Source organism: Cervus canadensis, chromosome 3 (genome assembly GCF_019320065.1).
Source record: "Cervus canadensis isolate Bull #8, Minnesota chromosome 3, ASM1932006v1, whole genome shotgun sequence".
Classification (NCBI taxonomy): domain Eukaryota; kingdom Metazoa; phylum Chordata; class Mammalia; order Artiodactyla; family Cervidae; genus Cervus; species Cervus canadensis.
In genome coordinates this window covers 44,601,223-44,623,129 of record NC_057388.1, presented here as the reverse complement: position 1 = coordinate 44,623,129, position 21,907 = coordinate 44,601,223, and the positions used below count along the sequence as shown (strand labels likewise).

The window sequence follows — 21,907 nt, the reverse complement described above, 5'->3', positions numbered from 1 at the left end:
ATTAAAGCAGCAAATGAATATTGATTACTAGTTATATACCCCAGAAATGCTGGGCACAGATATTAGAGTAAGGTATCTGTTACTTAATGGCCTTTGGAGGAGGAGCAATTTATTCTTAACTAAACAATAATACAAGTAAGAATGCTAAATTGGTAGCAGAAGTAGTGAATTCTGTGTATGGGGGAAAAAAAAACTTTCCCATTTCATGAAGGTATTCTTCATGAAAGAATGAAGAGTTGAGGTATTCTTAGGATGGCAAGTAGCTCAAGGGAGACTATAGCAAAAAAGTGGAATATATCATAAGCAATAAACCTTTAGATGGTAAATAAGGCAAGATTGCAGAAGGCCTCAGATTTCAACATGAATTGGCCTTCTTCCTCTGTGGAATAGATAGCCATTAAAGGATTTTAAGGAATGACACAATCTGAATAAAATTCTGCTTTAGAAGGATAACCAGTGGCAGTATAAAGAGGAAGAGAAGCTAAAGATTAATTAGAAGTAGGATACTCATAGGCTGGGGCAGTGGAATCACTGAAATTATGAAAGAAGAATTTCAGAAGCAGAATGCCTAGGTAAGAGGTGATTTGTCATAGAGTTCAAATTAGGAGTTGCATCAGTTTTCTACTGTTACATAACAAACTACCCCCCCACCCCCTCAAAAAAAGGCTGTTATTTCTCATGATTCTGCAGTTGACTGAATGGTTCTCTGCTGATCTTGCTTGTACTTACATGTCTGCATTCAGGGAGGGGTTCAGCTCAGATAAGGGACAGTCTAAAATGGCCTTACTCCCATGTCTGGACCTCAGCTTAGGCAGCTGGGACTGCTGGACCTCTTTTCTTAACTTAGGCTTCTTCACAACAGGGCAGTCTCAAGGTTCTAAGAAAATGAGAGTAGAAGCTATAAAACCTCTTGAAACAGAAGCTTGGAAGTTATAAATATGGCTTCTGCTACATTCTGTTGGTCAAAAGCAAATCATAGGAACATCCCAGAATCAGGGATGAAGAGATAGATTACACCTCTTGATGGAAGAAGCTGCAAAGAAGTTAATCACAAGAGTCTTTAACGCTGCAGTTTTTGTTTTTAGGGGACTGAGTTGGGAAGTCCAAGAATAAATAATCTTTTTATTTTTACTTATTTTATTTATTGGTCACTTATCTGGTATTCAGTAAAAGCTTGTTTTGTAAACTTTAGAAAGTAAGTAGCTTTTTGATTGAGCACAGACATGTTGTCATCTTAGCAGCTCTTTCTAAAACTTGAAGCTGCTGTAATAGCAGGCTATCTGGTTTACAAAAAGAATAGGAAATTATGATCCTAAGATGGAGGAGTGAATTCCTAAGTCATAAAAATTAATGTAGTTGCTGTGATTAGCCGTTTTTTGTAGTTGCCTGGAAGCTAAGGAAAAGGGGAGAAAACCAAGAGACATTTCTTATCAGGAAGTAGCAAGTCTTAGCATTAAAACGTAGCAATTCTTTCATTTCCTCATTTGAAAACTATATAATAGGAACTGAATTACAAAATAGGGACCTCAGAAGTAAACAGTGTATGCAGAAATGTTTCATGTGCCTCTTTTATAATGACTTTTGATAAATGCCAAGGACATAAAACATAACTCAGTGAATAGAATTGTCTAGTACTAAAGTATCTCACATATATAACCTACCAGTAGTCATATTAGATCCAAGGAAAAATTAGATCCAGTACTAGAGGAGTGAAAAAATAACTTCTCTAGATGTACACTATTCAAGGTGCAGTCTGTGGACCAGTGCTGGTCCATGAACTCTTCGATGCAAGTCTGCATGAAATAAAGAAATCAAGGATAAGCATTTAGAAACTTTTATGGCAATTGCCTTAGCATCCAAGTGTGAATATAGTTTGTAAAACTATTGATCCATGATAGATTGAAAATAAAGAAATACATCGGTCATTCATCACAGATAGTTTTCATAAATATTTGCTTCTTTGGAGCTTTGGATGGAAAAATAGATAATTCAACATTCTCTACGGTTTAGGGTCTAGTTTGCTTATCGCTCCTTTTGCGGCTTTGAGAGCTGAGCTCGGCACTGTATCTGAAATACATGTGGTAGGCTTCCCACCATACAGCTGAAATGTCCAATTGGTATTTCTACTAGTATGGAAGTCCAGGACATACCTCCAGAGAAAGCTAGGATTTTCCTCAGAAAGAATCCAATTTTTTATGTATTAATGTTTGTGGTTAATTTTATTACTACAGACTATTCTTGTTCAGTCCTGGTATCCAATCACAGTGGCCACAAATTCTAGAGAGCAGAAGAAAATACTGGCCAAATACTTGTTAGAAACGTCTGGTAACTTAGATGGTCTGGAATACAAGTTACATGATTTTGGCTACAGAGGAGTCTCTTCCCAAGAGGTAAGAAACTGAAGGGAACCTCAATTAATAAAATAAATATTGTTGGTTAGGTTACTAGTGTACAGTTTTAGGAAGTTATTTTGGAAGTAGGTCACATTTTGAAATTCCAGAAATTCAGTCAAGGATATTAAATACCTAATATTTGTCAGCCTCTGTTAAAGATACCTGAAATAATAGTCTTTAGTAAACATCTCTGTCCTTTATATATTTGATGGATGGATGTACAGATGACTAAATATATGTAATAAACATGGCAGATGTCAGATAATACTACAGAGAAGCACAAGACAGTAGTGGGAAAGAGGATGATGGGAAGTACGGGTAGATCACTATTAATTAAGTAGGTCTCTTTGAGGAGGTAACAGTTGACTTCTCTTTAAAAATAATTGAAGACAGTAACTCCTTTGGGGGCTATGGTCTGTACTTCAAGTATAGGTCTTTTTCTTTTTTTGGATTTTGGTTTATGGTTTATTTTGCAGACTGCTGGCATAGGAGCGTCTGCTCATTTGGTTAACTTCAAAGGAACAGATACAGTAGCAGGAATTGCTTTAATAAAAAAATACTATGGAACAAAAGATCCTGTTCCAGGCTATTCTGTTCCAGCAGCAGAACACAGGTAAAATTTCTGTTTTCATCCTTTTATTATCTCACATTGGTTTTCCATAAATAAGCTTCTTCATTTTTGTAACTCAGTCATGTTTTGTTTAACTACACAGCTAGGTACTACAGTAAATCTTCTTTATACTCTGTATAAAAACTGTTATCTGGGAGGTAGACAAAACTTTTAACTGTCCTAATAGAAACAATTTAGGAGTTCTTTTTCTAACTTTTATATTGCTCTATACATTTTATTGTTTAAAAAGTTTTAGCTTCTCTATTGCCATATGCAGATAGGTCGTATACTTGAAGTCTAGAAGCACTCATTGTGAAACTTGGTCAGTGTTGTCGCTCTCCCTGCTCTTCTACATAACTTCACTTATCTTTGCTCTGGAAATTATGTTCTGAACCCAGTACCCTCAATTGTAGAGGAGCAAGTTATCCCTTTTGATGAAAGGAAGAGTATTCACATTCTTCTTATGTTTGCTTGTCTGATTTTACTAAACCATTCAAGTTAAACTAGAAGACATTATAATCCAGGCTACAGCTGCTCTGGTTCTAGTTAATTTTACTGAAAGTTAGGAGTTTTTAAAATGTTTGCCAATCCTTATTGCTGATTCATACAACAAAAATAATGTAATTAGTTTGGGAGAGGAGGCTTATTAAATTCTACTTACTTGAATATTGCACAGTGCTAAAACCAGCAATGAGTAAAGCTGAGCTTTGATCCTAGCAATCTACTGGATCCTGCAAGGGATGAAAAGATATAAAGAATTAATCCTATCTTTTGGATAAAAGTACACTAGCAACATTCTGCTCTGTTAAAGTGCTCTTAAAATGATACAGTTAAAGTACTGCAGCAGTGCAAAGGAAGGAGAAGTAGGGTCATATTCCACTGGTAGGATCAAGAAAGGCTTTATAGAGATGGTGTATAAATATTGACTTCTTGAATGATTGGTAAAATTTAATGGCAGACATTAGGGGATTCTTTATTCTCTGAATAAATATTTATTACATATCATGTGTTAAGCATTGTCATGAAAGAGGCAAATATGGATGTGCTTAAGGCATAAGGACTGAAATGTATTTTGTACAGACATTTTGTAAGGAATGTCAGGTGGGCTGGAAAGACAGGTTAATAAGTAAAACCCCTCAAATGTATTTTCACATTGAATGTGCTGGGTTATTCTAATTCCATTTTCAAATGAGGTTGGGCATTGAAGTTTTTGAGCAAAGTAGTGGTCTCAGAGAAATGTTGTAGAATGATCACTTTGATAGTGGGCTATCTTATGAATTTAAAAATAGAGAAAAATGAGAAGTTAGGATTTATAGGAAACTGTTGCAATACTTTTGAGAGATGATGAGGTTCAGAACCAAGTGGCTAAATAAATGGAAAGAAGGGGATAAACATGGGCAGTGGCTTGGGAGATGAAATTGCTAAAATGATGATTTGAACTGGGGCTCAGTAGAAAGTGGATTGAGGTAACATTTACTAGCATTGCTCTCTTAGTAGGTACTTGAATATTTTCACATATAAGTTTCAAAACTAGTGAAATTAGGAAAATAAGAGTGACATTAACAGCTCAAGATTTAAGGGTTGCAGTATTTTAATTTTTGGTCTTAGATACATGTACATCTTTTAAAAACTTACTAATACAGTACACCTAGATGAGACTGTTTATTAATAGTTTTGTTTCAAAGTAATAACATCATGAGTGTGATACTATAAATCTGAGAATAAAGATATTTTCTTCAGGACTTTCATGTTAATACAAGGTGAAAATCTCCTGTATTTTTATAGCCTCATAATATTTATTACATCTACAAATCTGACTCCTTAATATATCAGCTGTTCTTAAATAGACAAGTCTTTTTAAACAACAGCATAGTATAGTGAAAAGAGCTCTAGACTGAAAGTTGGGAAATATGAGTGACCTTAACAGCTGACATACTGGGTGGCCTTGGGCAAGTCATTTATCTCTCTGTTCTTCATTTCCTCCATCCAAGCCAACAAAAGGAGGAACAAAAATTTTTGCATTTCCAACATCAGAAGGTCATTGAGGAAAAATGAACCAACATCTAAGATAACTTTAAAATAAGAAAATGCAAAGCTCTCCAGTGCTAGTATTCTTTGAGCTTAATTCTCTCCCTTACAGAGAAGACCATAGCAATTCTTGATTTGAAGAAAGGGCTTTCTTTATCCATGTCTTAATTTTCCTTTCAACCTGCAGATGCTTGCATGAAGTGGAGAGTAGGCATCATAGCTACTTTGTTCACTATAAAATAAATTTTATATAAATATGCTCTCTCTCCATTTCAGTAGTTCTGGATAGCGAAGTCTATATCCCTGAAGTATATATCCTCTGCTGTCCCCAGCATATCTTTGACAGCTTGAGAGAAGTTGTTTACTTTAGTTCTTTAGAGGAAAAAAGAAAACAGTTTCAGAAAGAGTATGACACTCTAAATAGTTTGGAGATGAATGGATTGTTACACTATCCATTATTTTACTTTGGAAAATGAAGTAGAGGCAAAAATTAATAAATTAGGGAGAAAGTAAAATTACTGGGCATGAGAAAATTGTAACAATTCTAAAATTCATTATTAGGTTCTCATTAAGAATTTGTTATTTATATTATATATTAGTTAACCAGCAAGTACTTTAGTTAAACGCTGTTAATCTGTTCAAAAAGAACCACCATTATTGAGGACAGTATAAAAATCACTGTAATCATTCTTGCCTAATAGAAACTCTCACACTATTTCCCATCTTAATTATGTTTAGTTCAAACTAAATATTGTAATTCTTACTTCCTGGGCATATGTTAGTTAATAGATTATGTTGAGTATATCTATGCATGATACAGTATAAGTAATTGCCTAAGTAATTGTCTTTTAGGTGTAAGGTTTGGATAGTAAGAGATAAAATATATGTCCTTATTATTATTGGTATATGGTTTTGAAAATTCACAAAAGGGAACTGCATTGCTTAGTGAAATAATGGGAGTATGTGTTCATTCTTTCTAACATCTCAGCATAATGTATAGAGTGTATTTAACAGGTGCTTTTTTAGCTCACTCATTTTAGGTTCAGGAATACTAAAAAAGAAAATAACATAGTTTATCCTTTGGTTGAATATGACTTAAGAGTTTGAATAACTATTGGAGAGACTACAAGTAGTCTTAAAAATTGGCCAAAGGGTGGTTTGGTTTGGCTCAGATATTCAACTAACCTCTTGATGTGCATTCATTAAGCTAAATCACTCAACTTCTCTGCAGTGTTGATGGTGTAGTATAGTAAACATGAGATATAATTCAGGAACAGATAATGTGTCTACCTAAGTAAATCTGTATTTTCATTTTGTTTTCTAGTACCATAACAGCTTGGGGGAAGGACCATGAAAAAGATGCTTTTGAACATATAGTAACACAATTTTCATCAGTGCCTGTATCTGTGGTCAGCGATAGCTATGACATTTATAATGCGTGTGAGAAAACATGGGGTGAAGATCTAAGACATTTAATAGTATCAAGAAGTACAGAGGCACCACTAATAATCAGACCTGATTCTGGAAATCCTCTTGACACTGTATTAAAGGTAAATTTTAATACATAACTTGATTATTAAAAGTGCCAGTAGACCAGCTGCATCAACACTACTTTTAACTTCATTCATATACACACCATTTCAGAACTATCTGGACCAGTCCCCTTATTTTAGAGGTGCAGCCCAGAGAGAGTAATAGATTTGCCCAAGGTCACACATTAATAACAGAGGAACTATTTCCAGAGGGAAGGGTCATTTATTAATATGTAGCTATCAAATAGACAAGTACGGTTGACTATTGAATAGATATTTTCTTTTCTACTTACCTTCAAGATTAATAAATACCATTACCATTTTAACCAGTCCTGTGATTTGGTTACCAAGTTTGTGGTTTCTTTCTCTGCCTTTATCACAAGTTATTGCTGTACCTTTGAAGGTTTTAGTGCAAAAGAAGTATGTGCAAGGTAATGTGGAACAAAAGTAATTCGAAAATACTTTTCAAGTAGAGATTCTTTACTGATACTACCAGTCCTCAATGTAGCCTTGCTGTCTTTTTTTTCCTTCCTTTTTTAAATCTTTAGGACTTGGTTTACCTTCTTTGAAAAGCACTAATAGAAACAGGTTATTGATGCTTACTACTAGAAAAATAGTGTTACATGCTTTGCTTAATTGTGTCATTGAATCTCCAAAAACCTTATGGTCCATATTACAACTCTTTTTTATAGACAAAGAAACCAGCTTAGATTAAAATTCACTTCCTCAAGTTCAGACAACATGTAATAAAATAAGCCAAGTAGCCAACATAGGTCTTTATGACTATCACCGTCTCTCTTTACCACAGTTTCCCAGCTGATGATTAGGTGATGAATTACTCTTTAAAACAGTGGGGTGTAGAATCAAGGAGGTTTTTTCCTATCCTAAGTAATAGACCAGTCTGATGGTTTTATCTTAGCCTAAAATGTGAACTGATTTGGTTTTAGCAAACTGAACAGGTTTCATGTTTTTTCTGTTACCTAATGAAAATATACAAACCTAGTTTCAAGAATCAACTAAGTTATCATACGGAATTCTGTCATTGTTAGAATATTAAACCAGCTTATTTAGGAAAAGGGAGTGTTTGTTGGGTAAAACCTTTGAATCTCTGAGGAAGCTTTGTGATAAATCTTCAGTCAGTGTTGAAGTATTTCAGCTGCTACCAAACTTTCAATAGTTAGTGAATGAGTTGCACAACTTGCATATTAAACAATTTGGCTTAAAAAAAAATTGGTGTCATTGTTAAGTGAGAAAGACTTCAGAAAATTCAGCTGGATTCATGTTTGAGTTACATCAGATTAAATTATTGGCACAAGCAGAAAAAAAATCCAAGTCAAAAGTGTTATCATAAGTTTTTTAAATGATGTTTTATATACCTTTTAAAAATATTATATTTACCATTGTAAGTTTCTAATGTTAAAGGATTTTTTTCCTGAATCTAATTTGAAAAATGTGAGGGAAAAATATGTTTTTACACTCTTTTTCAGTCTTAGTTATTTTGTGTTGGATGTGTATTTTTCCAAACAGGTTTTGGATATTTTAGGTAAGAAGTTCCCTGTTACTGAGAACTCGAAGGGCTACAAGTTGCTACCACCTTATCTTAGAGTTATTCAAGGAGATGGAGTAGATATTAATACCTTACAAGAGGTATGTATTTTACATTAAAGAGTTTCAATAAGGTAATTCTTATAATTAGACTGTTTACTAATTTGATAACAGTAACATTAATAATTTAAGTACAATTGTTATTCTTTTAGTAAGATAGTGTATGTCTTTTCTGTTAAATGCTTAAAATTTATGGATAATAGTAACTTAAAATATAGACGTACCAGCCAAACCACACTCCCAGTCCTCATTGGCCACCGTGATGATGAGCCCAAAGAAGTGTCACTAGGAAACAAGAAAATGCCGAAGAGTACTCTTTATATGTAAAACAAAAAGTCTTAACACTGCACAAATAGGTCTCAGTTTCAATAGAATGGAACTTCACATACTCTAATAATGTGAAACCTGAATGATACTAGTCTTTTTGATACTGTGCTTTTTCAGATTTATAGAATGGTTTGTTACCTCCTCTAAATTTAGCATTGACTGTTATCACTATTATTGTTAGAGTTAGCCAATCAGTGTAAGTTTTATAATATCTTAAACCTTTTTCCTCTTTTGTTTCTCAAATGAGTTTCTAAAGAACTATAATTTTAATACTTAAAGTACTCCATAACAATTAAGACTATCACTGATACCATGATGTAGATTGTCAACTATTATAAAGCACTGATATTTTAATGTATACTAGTTTCAGATGATATCCACTTGTATAACTCAAGTTACCAAAAGAATTTTCTGTTTGAAAGGGTTGGTGTGAAGGGTTAGAGGAAGGTCAGTACTCCAGTTATGAACAGTTTGTTTTCTAAAGATTCATTTAAAAGAAATAACTATTGCATATAACTCTGAGTACTCCTGTGGTGATATGTATTTAGAGTTCCAAATGACGTCTGAAATAGATCTCTTAAAATAACAGAAATAAGGTTTCTTCCACCAGCTCTTCCAAACCGCCTTGCCTAAGATAAGTGGAAACTTCCCCAGCTCTTCTAAGACATTTGCTGTTGGGGCATTAGGGGCTTTGATGTACAAAGGAAGAAATAGAAGAAAAGTCTGCAGCAAAGAGGAGGACCTGAACATAGAAATCTCAGTTGGCATATTTAATTGCTGTTGTCTTCTAGCTCAGGTGAATTGAAGGTTTCTGACTTGGTGTCAGTTAAGAACTAGTACCCAAGCCTCCGTTTTAGCAGGTCCCTTTCAGATGAAGAAACCTGGGCAAGGTACTGTATGACAGAATATCTACTAGCCCAGTGCTCTTCCCATTGCTTATCCCTGTCCTTCCTTGTTCTTAGGGGCAGCTCTTTAAGTTCGGTTGTTCCATTGGGTATTTGAACTTCTCTTTAAAAACTGAAGCTCTTTGGCTTTTCTTTTCTTTTTTTTTTTTTTTCATTTTTCTAAATAAAGTTTGAAAATGTACATGCATTTTTAAAGTTGAGAATCAGTTCAGAACTTGAACCTTTTTTTAAAAAATAACTCCATAAACAAAAAGTTAAATCCCAAGACACATATTCTCTGGCATTGGTAAAACCTTAAACAGAATGGTCAGAGAATGAGTAGTTTGTGTTAATACATGCACTCATTACCTAAAGGATAATACCTGCTCTCTCTTCATATAAGAGAGTCAAAATAAGTTTTTAGAAGCAAGGAAAGGAATTTATATAGACTTTTTGTCTAGTCAGGTTTCCTTGTGTAAAATTTTTTTAAAGTAATATTTCCTCTAATTCTATAACATCCAGTAACATTAATAGAAAAATTCACATAAACTTTAAATTGTCTAAATTTCACAGCTTGTGATGGTGAAGCTATATGGGAAGAACACCTTAAAGAAATTGGTCCTAAATGACAGAATATGACATTAGGTGGTACTGTTTTTTTGTGAATTCCTCATTCTTGTGTTTCTGAGGTGTACCTAAAATCAGGTGACAGGTCTGAAACTATTTTCTCTGTATTTTACCCAGATCTCCTTACCCTCTGTCTGTCTGTCTCCGTGTCTTTTACTCCCTTTTTCTCTTCTACTCCTTGTGTTTCTTCTATGTTGAAATTCACTTATTAATTTCACATTGTTTTATAAGGTTTTCATTATTGTTTTAGTTATACTTGGTTTACAGTTAGTTCAGTGAAAAAATTCAGAGCCCTTGAGTGTTTTGAGTTCAAGTGTAATAATAAAAAGACATGAGAATTACTTTAAAATAAATTGCATATGTCTCCATCTTGATTACTGACATACAGCAGGGGAGTTAGACTGAGATTTAAAAAGAAAGTTGCATTTCTAAATGTGGATTTGTTAAAAGATGTAGGTCCTTGAAGTTTAATTTTGTATCTTAAAATGTTGAAAATGGGGCTTCCCTGGTGGCTCAGTGGTAAAGAATCTGCCTGCCAATGCAGGAGACGTGGGTTCAAGACCTGGATCAGGAAGATCCCCTGGAGAAGGAAATGGCAGCCTACTCCAGTATTATTGCCTGGGAAATCCCATGGACAGAAAAACCTGTTGGGCTGCTGTTCATGGGTCAGGCATGACTTAGTGAATAAACAACAGCAACTATTCCTCATATAGATAAGAGGTCAGTTTGAGACTCTTGGTATTGGGAAGTATATAACAAATCTGTATGAATAATTCACATAAACCTATTAAACTTGATTTTGATTTTCTAATCACTTCTGAAAATTCTGTTTAAATTTTAAAACCCCATACTTTCTAATTACTTCCTTTTGACTGGTATGAAATTAAAAGAATGGTTATTAAACTTTATCTGCTACCTTCTACCATAAAAGTGATTGAGTATGTTACATAAGAAGACAGACACTAGTTAACTAAGTCCTGCCTGGGAAAAAGAAATGCAAATGAGATTGATAACAGAGTAATAAATTAATGTAAATTTTAAATTATGTGTCCCTTGAAAGAAATAGTCTAGTTGTTAGAAGTCTGTGTTTACATTGGTCTCTCTGACTTTTTAGATAAGCATTCTGCCAAAAAATGATCCAGTGATAAATCTTAGCTCCCAATCAGTTCATAGCTTTGCTTATGGCACTAGAGTACCAGCCAGGGTCAGAGGACTGCCAGTGCCTCAACTCTTAAATTAGAGGGAGTATTTTACACTTTTTTTTAAATCACTAATATCTGTTGATTTTAAGCGCCCCATTACATGACTTGCACTGTGACATGTGACAACATGTATTGAAATTTATTAGTGATGAGTAGAGTCATAGAATCTAGTAATTTGGGACAAATGTCTGGGCCTCATTGCTTGTGCTACTGGCATCTGGGCAATAAATTAAAGATGTAGATGAGAGTTTACTCAAGTAACCTTGTCTATTGATAGCCATTTTTTTCTACCTCTCATTCCCTTTATTCCCCCAACCTAAACCACAATCACCGATAACAGTACAAATTCAGGAACTTTGAATGAAATCCCCTCTTTCTACACTTATTCCTTCGGCTTCCCTCTTTGAGGTGGGTGGGTCTTTTAAAAGAAAAAAAGTGGGATGTAACTTCATGTAGGCCTTATTCTTAGCCCATTATTTACTGTGTTATAAACAGCTTTAGATGGTTTATTCATCAGTGTGGCCCATGGAAAAATAACTTCTTTCCACTTCCAAATTACCTGACTTTTTTCTGTTTTCTTCTTTAGATTGTGGAAGGCATGAAGCAAAAAAAATGGAGTATTGAAAATGTTTCCTTCGGTTCTGGTGGAGCCTTGCTACAGAAGTTAACAAGAGATCTCTTGAATTGTTCCTTCAAATGTAGTTATGTTGTAACCAATGGCCTTGGGGTATGTCCTGCAACTTCTGCTCTTGTGTTGTTGCTATCTTCTTTATGTGTAGGCCTAGAATATGCCTAGAATGTATGTATTGAATGCAGTAGTTGAAGGATAATATGGTCCTAAACTGTTACTGTATTGTACCCCTGACAATACTCAGAAACAGGGGAAAAATAAGAGATAGTAGGTGATAATTTGACTTCAGAAAAGAAGAAAGATTTAGAAAAAAGAGGAAAAGTGAGAGATAATTTGAGAGAGATGATGCAGGTCAATTCATTTCTACTACTTTAGTATATACCTTTGAATCAAGAAGTTGAGCAAATTTGAGTGAGAATGTCAGCTCACCTGGGCTTCCCAGGTGGTGCTAGTGGTAAAGAACCTGTCTGCCAATACAGAAGATACAAGAGACTCGGGTTTGATCCCTGGGTCGGGGAGATCCCCTGGAGGAGGGCATGGAAACCCACTGCAGTATTCTTGCCTGGAGAATCCCAATGGACAGAGGAGCCTGGCAGACTACAGTCCGTGGGGTCACAAAGAGTCAGACATGACTGAAGAGACTTTGCATGCACACACAATCACATCAGCTCACCTAGCCATCATGCATTAAAGATAAGCAAATACGTAAACACTGTCAATGTTTTAGGAAGGTGAACTATGAGGTTCGAGTTGTGACACTAGAATCATTTTCTGGTAGTCTTAGAAGGAGGAACCCAAGATGCAGGCAGCTCAACAACCAACTCCCTAGTAGCTCTTCACAAGCTGTTGGGAGTCTCTGTATCAAAGGGTGTGTTCAGTTCAGTTGCTAAGTCGTGTCTGACTCTTTGCGACCCCATGGACTTCAGTACACCAGGCTTCCCTGTCCATCACCAACTCCCAGAGCTTACTCAAATTCATGTCCATCAAGTCAGTGATGCCATCTCATCCTCTGTTGTCCCCTTCTCCCCCACCTTCAGTCTTTCCAGCATCAGGGTCTTTTCCAGTGAATCAGTTCTTCGCATCAGGTGGCCAAAGTTTTGGAGTTTCAGCTTCAACATCAGTCCTTCCAATGATATTCAGGACTGATTTCGTCTAGGATGGACTGATTGGATCTCCATGCTGTCCAAGGGACTCTCAAGAGTCTTCTCCAACACCACAGTTCAAAAGCATCAATTCTTCAGCGTTCAGCTTTCTTTATAGTTCAACTCTCACATCCATACATGACTACTGGAAAAACCATAGCTTTGACTAGACAGACTTTTGTTGGCAAAGTAATGTGTCTGCTTTTTAATATGCTATCTAGGTTGGTCATAACTTTTCTTCCAGGGAGCAAGCATCTTTTTAATTTCATGGCTGCAGTCACCATCTGCAGTGATTTTGGAGCCCAAAAAAATAGTCTGTCACTGTTTCCATTGTTTCCCCATCTATTTGCCATGAAGTGATGGGACCAGATGCCATGATCTTAGTTTTCTGAATGTTGAGCTTTAAGCCAACATTTTCACTCTCCTCTTTCACTTTCATCAAGAGGCTCTTTAGTTCTTCTTCACTTTCTGCCATAAGGGTGGTGTCATCTGCATATCTGAGGTTATTGATATTTCTCCCAGCAGTCTTGATTCCAGCTTGTGCTTCCTCCAGCCCAGCATTTCTCATGATGTACTGTGCATATAAGTTAAATAAGCAGACTGACAGTATGCAGCCTTGACCTACTCCTTTCCCAATTTGGAACCCAGTCTGTTGTTCCATGTCCAGTTCTAACTGTTGCTTCTTGACCTGCATACAGGTTTCTCAGGAGGCAGGTCAGGTGTTCTGGTATTCCCATCTCTTGAAGAATTTTCCACAGTTTGTTGTGATCCACACAAAGGCTTTGGCATAGTCAGTAAAGCAGAAGTAGATATTTTTCTGGAACTCTCTCGCTTTTTTGATGATGTGTGTAGGGGATCCTAAAGACACATGGGTTGGTTCCCTACCTTAGTTCACCTCCATCATTCTTTGGCGAGTTCTAGGTTTGCTTCTTCCACTTCTTCAGTTGCCTTCTACCTTTCTGATCCTAAAGCACTGTGCTGTAGGTCTCTAGGTTCTCAAGGTTGTCTTTGCTTCTTATGGTAACAAGATATCACTAATAGAATAAAAAGTAACAAAAGGGAAAAAGTTATGAAGTGGGCAAGCCTTTACTGTAGTAAAATCCTACTACCCTTGCCACAGATTATAGAGTTGACATGGATTTATTTTTCAGTAACATGCATGTGCTATACTTAAGTCAGTTTAAGAGCAATGCATAATAGAAAAGGGGATACTTTAAGGGTCACATTGTTGACCTCAGAGACTTACTACAGATGGAGTTGTTAGTATTCTGCACTAGTAAGAAAGGATTTCAAAGACTTGGATTTGGTTCATACCTTTTTCCTGACAGAGGACTCTGTCCTCCGCAACAGGCTAGAGTTGTATTTCTTAAGAGCTAGATGCAGATTGGCTTAGTTACACCTGCAAAGTACCTTTAAATTTATATAAATTTGATACATACTTTTTTTAATGTGAGTTGAGTGAACATTTCTGATGATTAGTCTTCTATTTCTCTAACTTTAATTTGGATTCCAGATTAACGTCTTCAAGGATCCAGTGGCTGATCCCAACAAAAGGTCCAAAAAGGGCCGATTATCTTTACATAGGACACCAGCAGGAAATTTTGTTACACTTGAGGAAGGAAAAGGAGACCTTGAAGAATATGGTCATGTATGTATCTATGCTGATTGGGGTTTGTTTTGTTTTTTAAACAGTAATAAGTTCACTTTTCAAATTAAGAAAGGAGGCTTTGTGTTTAAAATTATTTTCAGAAAAGTTCTTTTCTTGGAGGACAAGAGTTTTATTGTAAAATGTTTACAATTGCTGACCTAGCCTACCAAAATAAGATGAAAAATAAGAAATGGCTAGATAATAAATATGAGGCCTTTATATTGAGTGAAATATTTTATAAGGAAAAAAAATGCTGTTCCGTATAGTTACCAGAAGAGAGTGATTGATGAGCTTCAATAAGTGTGTGTACTTGATCTTACTCCTAATTGCCAGTTAGCAGTGAATCATTTCTGAACAGGAATGGTTAGGAATACTTAAAGGATGCTGGTCTTAGACTATTCATAGCTGTTTATGTTACAGTAAAACTGTGGTAATTTTAGTAGATAAAAGAAGGGCTTTCCAAATTCCAAGATGTTGTTAAAGATGATTCCATTTTTTCAAAACAATAGAATCCAGTTCAGATGGTTTTCTTTAGTCTCATTTAATTCTTACCGCAACATCTATGGGCTAAAAATGCAAATTATATCATCTTAATAGTGTAAGATATAAAAACAGTGAGGCTTGACTCAGATTATAACTAATAAATGAACCAAGTTTTCTGATTTAAGTCAACCAAGCTAGAAATATTCATAGTATGCTTAGTCTGTATGCTCATTGACTTAGAAAATTACACTTATATTCAACTTCTAGTTTTTATTAGTAAGCCACTGGATTGAACAAGAAAATACTCCTTTTTTAGAAGGGAACTACTCATAATTGATAAAAATTATAAAAATTTTATTTTTATTGATTATATAATAAAATTGATTATATTTTTTAACTTTTGAATATTATACTACATATATTCTGCTTATGCTACTTTTATATTCTTTTAAGATTTTAAGCCATAATTATTACAGTAAGAGTTTTCTGTTATCTTTAATGAGAAATATGTGCAAGTTCCTAAAGCTTTTAGAATTAGATTTGTTTATATATAGCCTATTACACAGCCTTCATTTAACTCTTCTACTACCGAGACTTTGCTGTATTAGTTTACCCCAGATGGACAAAATTTACTTTAGACGTGGTCATAACTGTGACTAAAACAAGGCATTGGTTTTAATAGCATGTGGATGATACTCTAGAACGTTTGAGTCAGTAAGCCATTTATAATCATCTAGACATTTTGATTTAATAGGAACCACCCTTCCTCAATAGATTATGAATTTAACTTTGAAAATTTAAATATAAAGAAAATGCCACAGCAAGAGCAGTGTGATTGGAAACAACACAGGGATAGGTAAGATTGTTTCAAGATGGTGGAGTAGGAAGACCATGAACTCAACTCCTCTTATGGGCATGCCAAAATTATAACTATTTACAGAACAAATATTGATGAGAAAGAGCAGAATCTACCAGGAAAGATCTACAACTAAAGCCTAAAGAAGGAACTATGACAAGGCAAGAGGGGCAGAACCACCATATAGTCAAGACCCATATCCCCAGGTGGGCAACCCATAGGAGAATAATTACAGAGGTTCTTCCAAAGAAACAAGGGGTCTGAGCCCCACCTCAGCCTCTCCAACCTGGGGGGCCTTGCATTCCAGAGAGCCCCAAAAGAATCACATTCAAAGAGGACGACGCCAAGACACACGGTAATTAAAGTGGCAAAAATTAAAGAGAATATTAAAAGCAGTGCGGGAAAAGGAACAACTTACATACATGGGAACTGTCATAAGGTTGTAATCTGACTTTTCAGCAGAAATTCTGCTGGTGAGACGGATGGTACAATGTATTTAAAGTGATGACAGAGTAAAACCTACAACCAAGAATATTCTTACCTGATAAGACTTTCATTTAGATTTGATGAAGAGATCAAAAGGTGAGCTGAACTTCTAAGCAGGGGAGAAAAATGCTGTAACTAGAAACAGTAATTACAAAAGGAAAAACCTTGTCAGTAAAGGCAAATGTATATTAAAGGTAGCAAATCAACTGTGTTTACTGAGCAAGTTTAGAAGACAGTAAAGTCATCTACATCTGCAATAAGCAGTTCAGTGATACACAAAATGAGATGTAAAATACGTCAAAAGCAGTGATGAACCTAAATGTAAGACATGATTCCATGAAACTCCTAGAAAAGAACATGTAAAACACTCCTCAATGTAAATCATAGAAATGTTTTCTTAGATCAGTCTCCCAAGGCAAAATCAATAAAAGCAAAAATATACAAATGCAATCTAATCAAAAGCTTTGGTACAGCAAAGGAAACCTACCAAAACAAAAAGACAACCTACAGAATGGGAAAGTATTTGCAAATATGACCAACAATATCCAAAATACCCAAGGAGCTCATATAACTTAATATCAAAAAGCAGTCAAAAAGTGGGCAGAAGAACTGAATAGACTTTTTTTCCAAAGAAGTTATACAGATGGCTAACAACCGTGTGAAAAGATGCTCAGCATCGCTGACAGAGAGATGCACACCAGAACCACAAAAAGGTATCACCTCACACCTGTCAGAATAACAGCTGTCATCCAAAAGTCTACACATAACAACTGTTGGACAGGATTTGAAGAAAAGAGAACCCTCATACACTGTTGGTGGGAATGTTAACAGATACAGCCACTATGGAGATTCCTCCAAAAACTAAAAATGGAACTATGATATGATTTAGCAATTCCATTTCTGGGTATATATCCAAAGAAAATGAAAACACTTATTTGAAATGTGCATGAAATAATAAACCCACACATGAAATAATCGCACCATTATTTACAATAATCCAAAATATGGAAGCAACCTAAGTGTCCGTCAACAAATGAATGGGTAAAGAAAATGTGGCGTGTGCACACACACAATGAAATATTACTCAGCAGTTAAAAGTGAAATTTTGTCACTTGAAACAACATCAATGGACCTGGAGGGTATCATGCTATGTGAAATAAGTCAGAGAAAGACAAATACTGAATGTTATTACTTGTACGTGGAATCTAAAAAATAAATGAATGTAATGAAACAGAAGCAGTGTCACAGATACAGACAACAAATTAGTGTTTGTGGGGAAAGGGAAGCAGGGAGGGGTGAGGCAGGGGGTAGGAGGTACAAACTTACATGTACAAAATAAATGAGGTGCAAAGACATACTGTACAGCACAGGGAATATAGCCAATATTTCATAATAATTTTAAATGTTTATAATCTAAAATAGTAAATCATTACATTGTATACCTGAAACTAATATTGTAAATCAACTGTATTTCAATAGCAAAAGAATAAAAAGGAAACGACATAGTGACAAAAATACTAGATAATGTTATATGCTCACCTTCAGATGAGATGAAAAACTCTGGCACAGTAGATTACTTCTATGGATTTTTCAAGAAAAAACTAGAGGCAGATAATTCCTTACTAAGACAGGAATGCTTTGCCAGACCCAAAGGGAATTTAGTCCTAATTCTCTTAATTTGTCTTTGTTATTCTTGCGTAAATCAAATGGATTGCATGTTATCAGTGACTTCTGGAATACACAGTCTTTAAAATCAGTGACTATGTATTAATCAAGAAATCAATATCTACTAATATTTCTGTTTGGGTTTGGTTTCTTGTTTTTAGGGTTGACTTTTGTTTGTTTAAGGCAAAAACTTCTGATTAGTAAGTTTAGTAAATTCCAGGTTGATAAGTTTAATCTGTGTTGAGTCTCTTGGCTTAGGAACAGGGACGGTCTGGCAGGCTTTCCTTGCTGATCTGTCCGTCATGATTATCAGCAATTGCCATAGTGCTTCTGGGCAGCCAAAGCAGTAAGCATCTACTAGATTTGTTTTGCCGTTAAGGAAGACTGTTTTAAGAATGTAATACTTGAATCATTCCTTTTCAGAAAGTTAAACATGTCTACATTCCATTTTAGATCCGGGTCTTGCCTCCTCTGCCTGCTCCGTCAGCATCCTTTGTATATAAAATCATTTCATAATTTGAACATTATCAGCATCTCTGTATTTGACTATTCAGTCTAATCCATCTAATCATTACTGAAAAATTTTGTTTGATAGCCTAATATAACCATTAAATTTCAATATTGTTATATTTGTGCAGGATCTTCTTCACACTGTCTTCAAGAATGGGAAGGTGACAAAAAGCTATTCTTTTGATGAAGTAAGAAAAAATGCACAGCTGAATATCGAACTGGAAGCAGCACCTCATTAGGATTTGTTTTATGACTGGGTGTGTGTGTGTGTGCCTGCGTATGCGTGTGTGTGTGTTTACGTGCATGCACACACGTGTACCCCTGTGTGTGTGAGTATGTAATACATAATGTTTATTGTACAGATGTGTGGGGGTTGTGTTTTATGATACATTACAGCCAAATTATTTGTTGGTTTATGGACATACTGCCCTTTTCATTTTTTCTTTTTTCCAGTGTTTAGGTGATCGTAAATTAGGAAATGCTCTTAACCATGTAAAAGATAATTGCTAAAGTAAGCTTTTTAGGGCCCTTTGCCAATAGATAGTAATTCAATCTGGTATTGATCTTTTCACAACCAACCAAGAAACTTTTATATATAACTGAAGATCACATAAAAACAGATTTGCATAAAATTATCATGATTGCTTTATGTTTATATTTAACTTGTATTTTTGTACAAACAGATTGTGTAAGATATATTTAAAGTTTCAGTGATTTAACAGTCTTTCCAACTTTTCATGATTTTTATGAGCACAGACTTTCAAGAAAATACTTGAAAATACATTGCCTTTTGTCCATTAATCAGCAAATAAAACATGGCCTTAACAAAGTTGTTTGTGTTATTGTACAATTTGAAATTATGTCAGGACATACCCAACAGAATTACTAAACCTCACTGCCCCTTGTAGACTATGTATTAATCATTCTACATTAAAGAAAATAATGGTTCTTACTGGAATGTCTAGGCACTGTACAGTGATTATACAAGTTGGTCATTGGTACCAGTGAGATGCCAAAGTGACAGGCCTGTACTGCAGTTTTATATGTCAGATATTGCCTGTGGCTCTGCACCTCAAGATTTTAAGGCGATTTTTAGAGAGAATTTCTGCTTACACTATAGAATATATACATAAATGTAAAATATTGACAAATACGGAAGTAGTTATTTTAAAGTAATTACACTTCTGAATTTATTTTTCCTATTCTATAGTTGCTATGACTGAAATGAATTAGTGGAATGGGTAGTGAGTGTACTTATTTTAGATGTTTTGATTGTTGTATTTTTCATTAAGTTTTTCAAAAATTAAATCAGATATTCAATTTTATGGACATCACTTACTAATTTTAAACTGAATCCCTCAATAAATAATGCTCAAGCAAGTACTTACTTAAATGAAGATAAATTATCCCAAAGGAAAAATAAGATGACATGAGTTTGAAAAGAAGAATCTGAACTCACAGTGGTAATTTGGCTGAATTCGAAGTGTTCAACATTGACATGTTCTAGAGTGATTAAACTGCTCGATTCTGAGTCAGTCATCACACCTGACTAGAGACCAGGGTTTTGTAGATTCCTTTCTGTTATAAGGCTGTGACTAGCAGGCCAAATTCAGACTATTTTTTTTGTGAATGCATATTGTCTATGACTGCTTTCTCAACAACAGTAGAAGTTGAATCATTGCAATAGTGATCCTGCAACCCACAAAGCCTGAAATGTTTATTATCCGGCCCTTTATAGAAAAGTATGTTAACCCCTGTTGTAAGAAAAAGAGTGTGCCTTGATATGTAGAGTTCTTCTCTTTTGTCTTCTCTTTTTTCATTGAAGAGTCTGATATTAGAAGACTATTTAGAAAAGCTTTAACAATACGAAGTTAAAGTAAAATTTTACAAATTGAAAAGCCATATATTATTTGTCCTAAACAGTTACATGAGAAGGTATTTTATCACTAGAGTAATCTAATTAGAGATGAGTTATCTTTATTAAGCATCTTTTATAAGCATTATTAAAAAGAAGATGGGTTTTAGAGATGATTCTAACCACTTGTCTAATGAGAACAGTAGGCATCAGCCACACTCCTAGGAAAAGTTTTCCCCCTGTAATCCCATCCCTGGTAGGAAATAACTTTAAAGTGATTACTGTTTTTTTAAATGTATCCAAGTGAAGAGTGATAGTAAGAAAAACACATCGTTCTTGATAAATTGTGCTAAGGGGCTTATAGCAAAGGGAAGGAAACTTACCAATAACAACTTTGATAACCACTCATAATTTTGATTTTATTAAACATTGGAATTACACTATAGACAGTCTTTGTACACTGAATTTCAGCAATTGCAGAGTATCTAGAGGGGTTTTATTTTAGTACTTTTCACTGAAAGCTAAATTCTGTACATTTGTACATGGTCAATGATTGGGGGGATGGAATGATTAATTGTGTTAGTTTTCAACCACTTGGAATTGATTAATCCCAAATCTCCATCACGTAAGCACTTAGTATTTTGGCCATCTCCATTCTGAGAAGTAACTGGCTAACTTGGATACCAAGTAGAGCTCTATTGTGTCACCCATAAATCAGCCTAATCTTTCAGACAAAAGCAAATGGCATGTATGAGTTTGCTCTAAATCATTAGATTTGCAGGTAGCAATTAATCCCCCTCAATTCATAATATCATGAAGTATTTGTATTTTAAATAGAAGATAGGAGTTCTGCATTAAGACTCTTTATTTGTACTCTATACTTAAAATGGTTTTAATGATTATCCCTTATTTCTTTTCTTGAAATAAATTGTTATGAAAATTTTATAAGGAAATCCATCTTGGAAAACTAGAAAGAGAAAACGGCAAGGTAATTATTGTTCTGTTTGCCATAATTTAGAATTCAAACTTAAACAAGTATTTTGTAGTTTTACATTCCTTTTTAACCCATTCAGTGGAGAATGTCAGCTTTTCTCCCAAGTTGTATGTTAAATCAATCTAATATGTATTCAGCATCGAAGATAAACATGTAATAAACATGGAAATAAAGTTTAGCTCTATTAGTGAAATGTTAAATTTGACTGTGTGCTTCAAATAATGGCATTTCCAGAGTTATCTTTTTTAGTTATTCTTCCAGTTCAAAGAATTAAGAGAATGAAAGAGTGAGAAATTTCTAGGATGAATCTTACTTTCAGTCTTGTGTAGCATATGGCAGTGCCTTTTAGTAAAGACACTGGAGGGAGATCAGATTGGGGACCAAAGAGCACAATTCATCAGATAAGATTTGAGATGCCTGCTCAGACAT

General features: G+C 34.8%; 1 protein-coding gene across 1 annotated transcript in view; it reads left to right on the top strand.

Annotated features, from left to right (window-relative positions):
• NAMPT (nicotinamide phosphoribosyltransferase) overlaps positions 1 to 21,678 on the top strand; it is a 38,348-nt gene extending 16,670 nt beyond the window's left edge. The window contains exons 5-11 of the mRNA XM_043463029.1: positions 2,232 to 2,390; positions 2,870 to 3,006; positions 6,356 to 6,581; positions 8,091 to 8,210; positions 11,795 to 11,935; positions 14,495 to 14,629; positions 18,758 to 21,678. Coding sequence (XP_043318964.1) covers positions 2,232 to 2,390; positions 2,870 to 3,006; positions 6,356 to 6,581; positions 8,091 to 8,210; positions 11,795 to 11,935; positions 14,495 to 14,629; positions 18,758 to 18,868 — 1,029 coding nt within the window. The 3' untranslated portion in view covers positions 18,869 to 21,678. The remainder of the gene's footprint in view (positions 1 to 2,231; positions 2,391 to 2,869; positions 3,007 to 6,355; positions 6,582 to 8,090; positions 8,211 to 11,794; positions 11,936 to 14,494; positions 14,630 to 18,757) is intronic.
• The last annotated feature ends 229 nt before the right edge of the window (positions 21,679 to 21,907 follow it).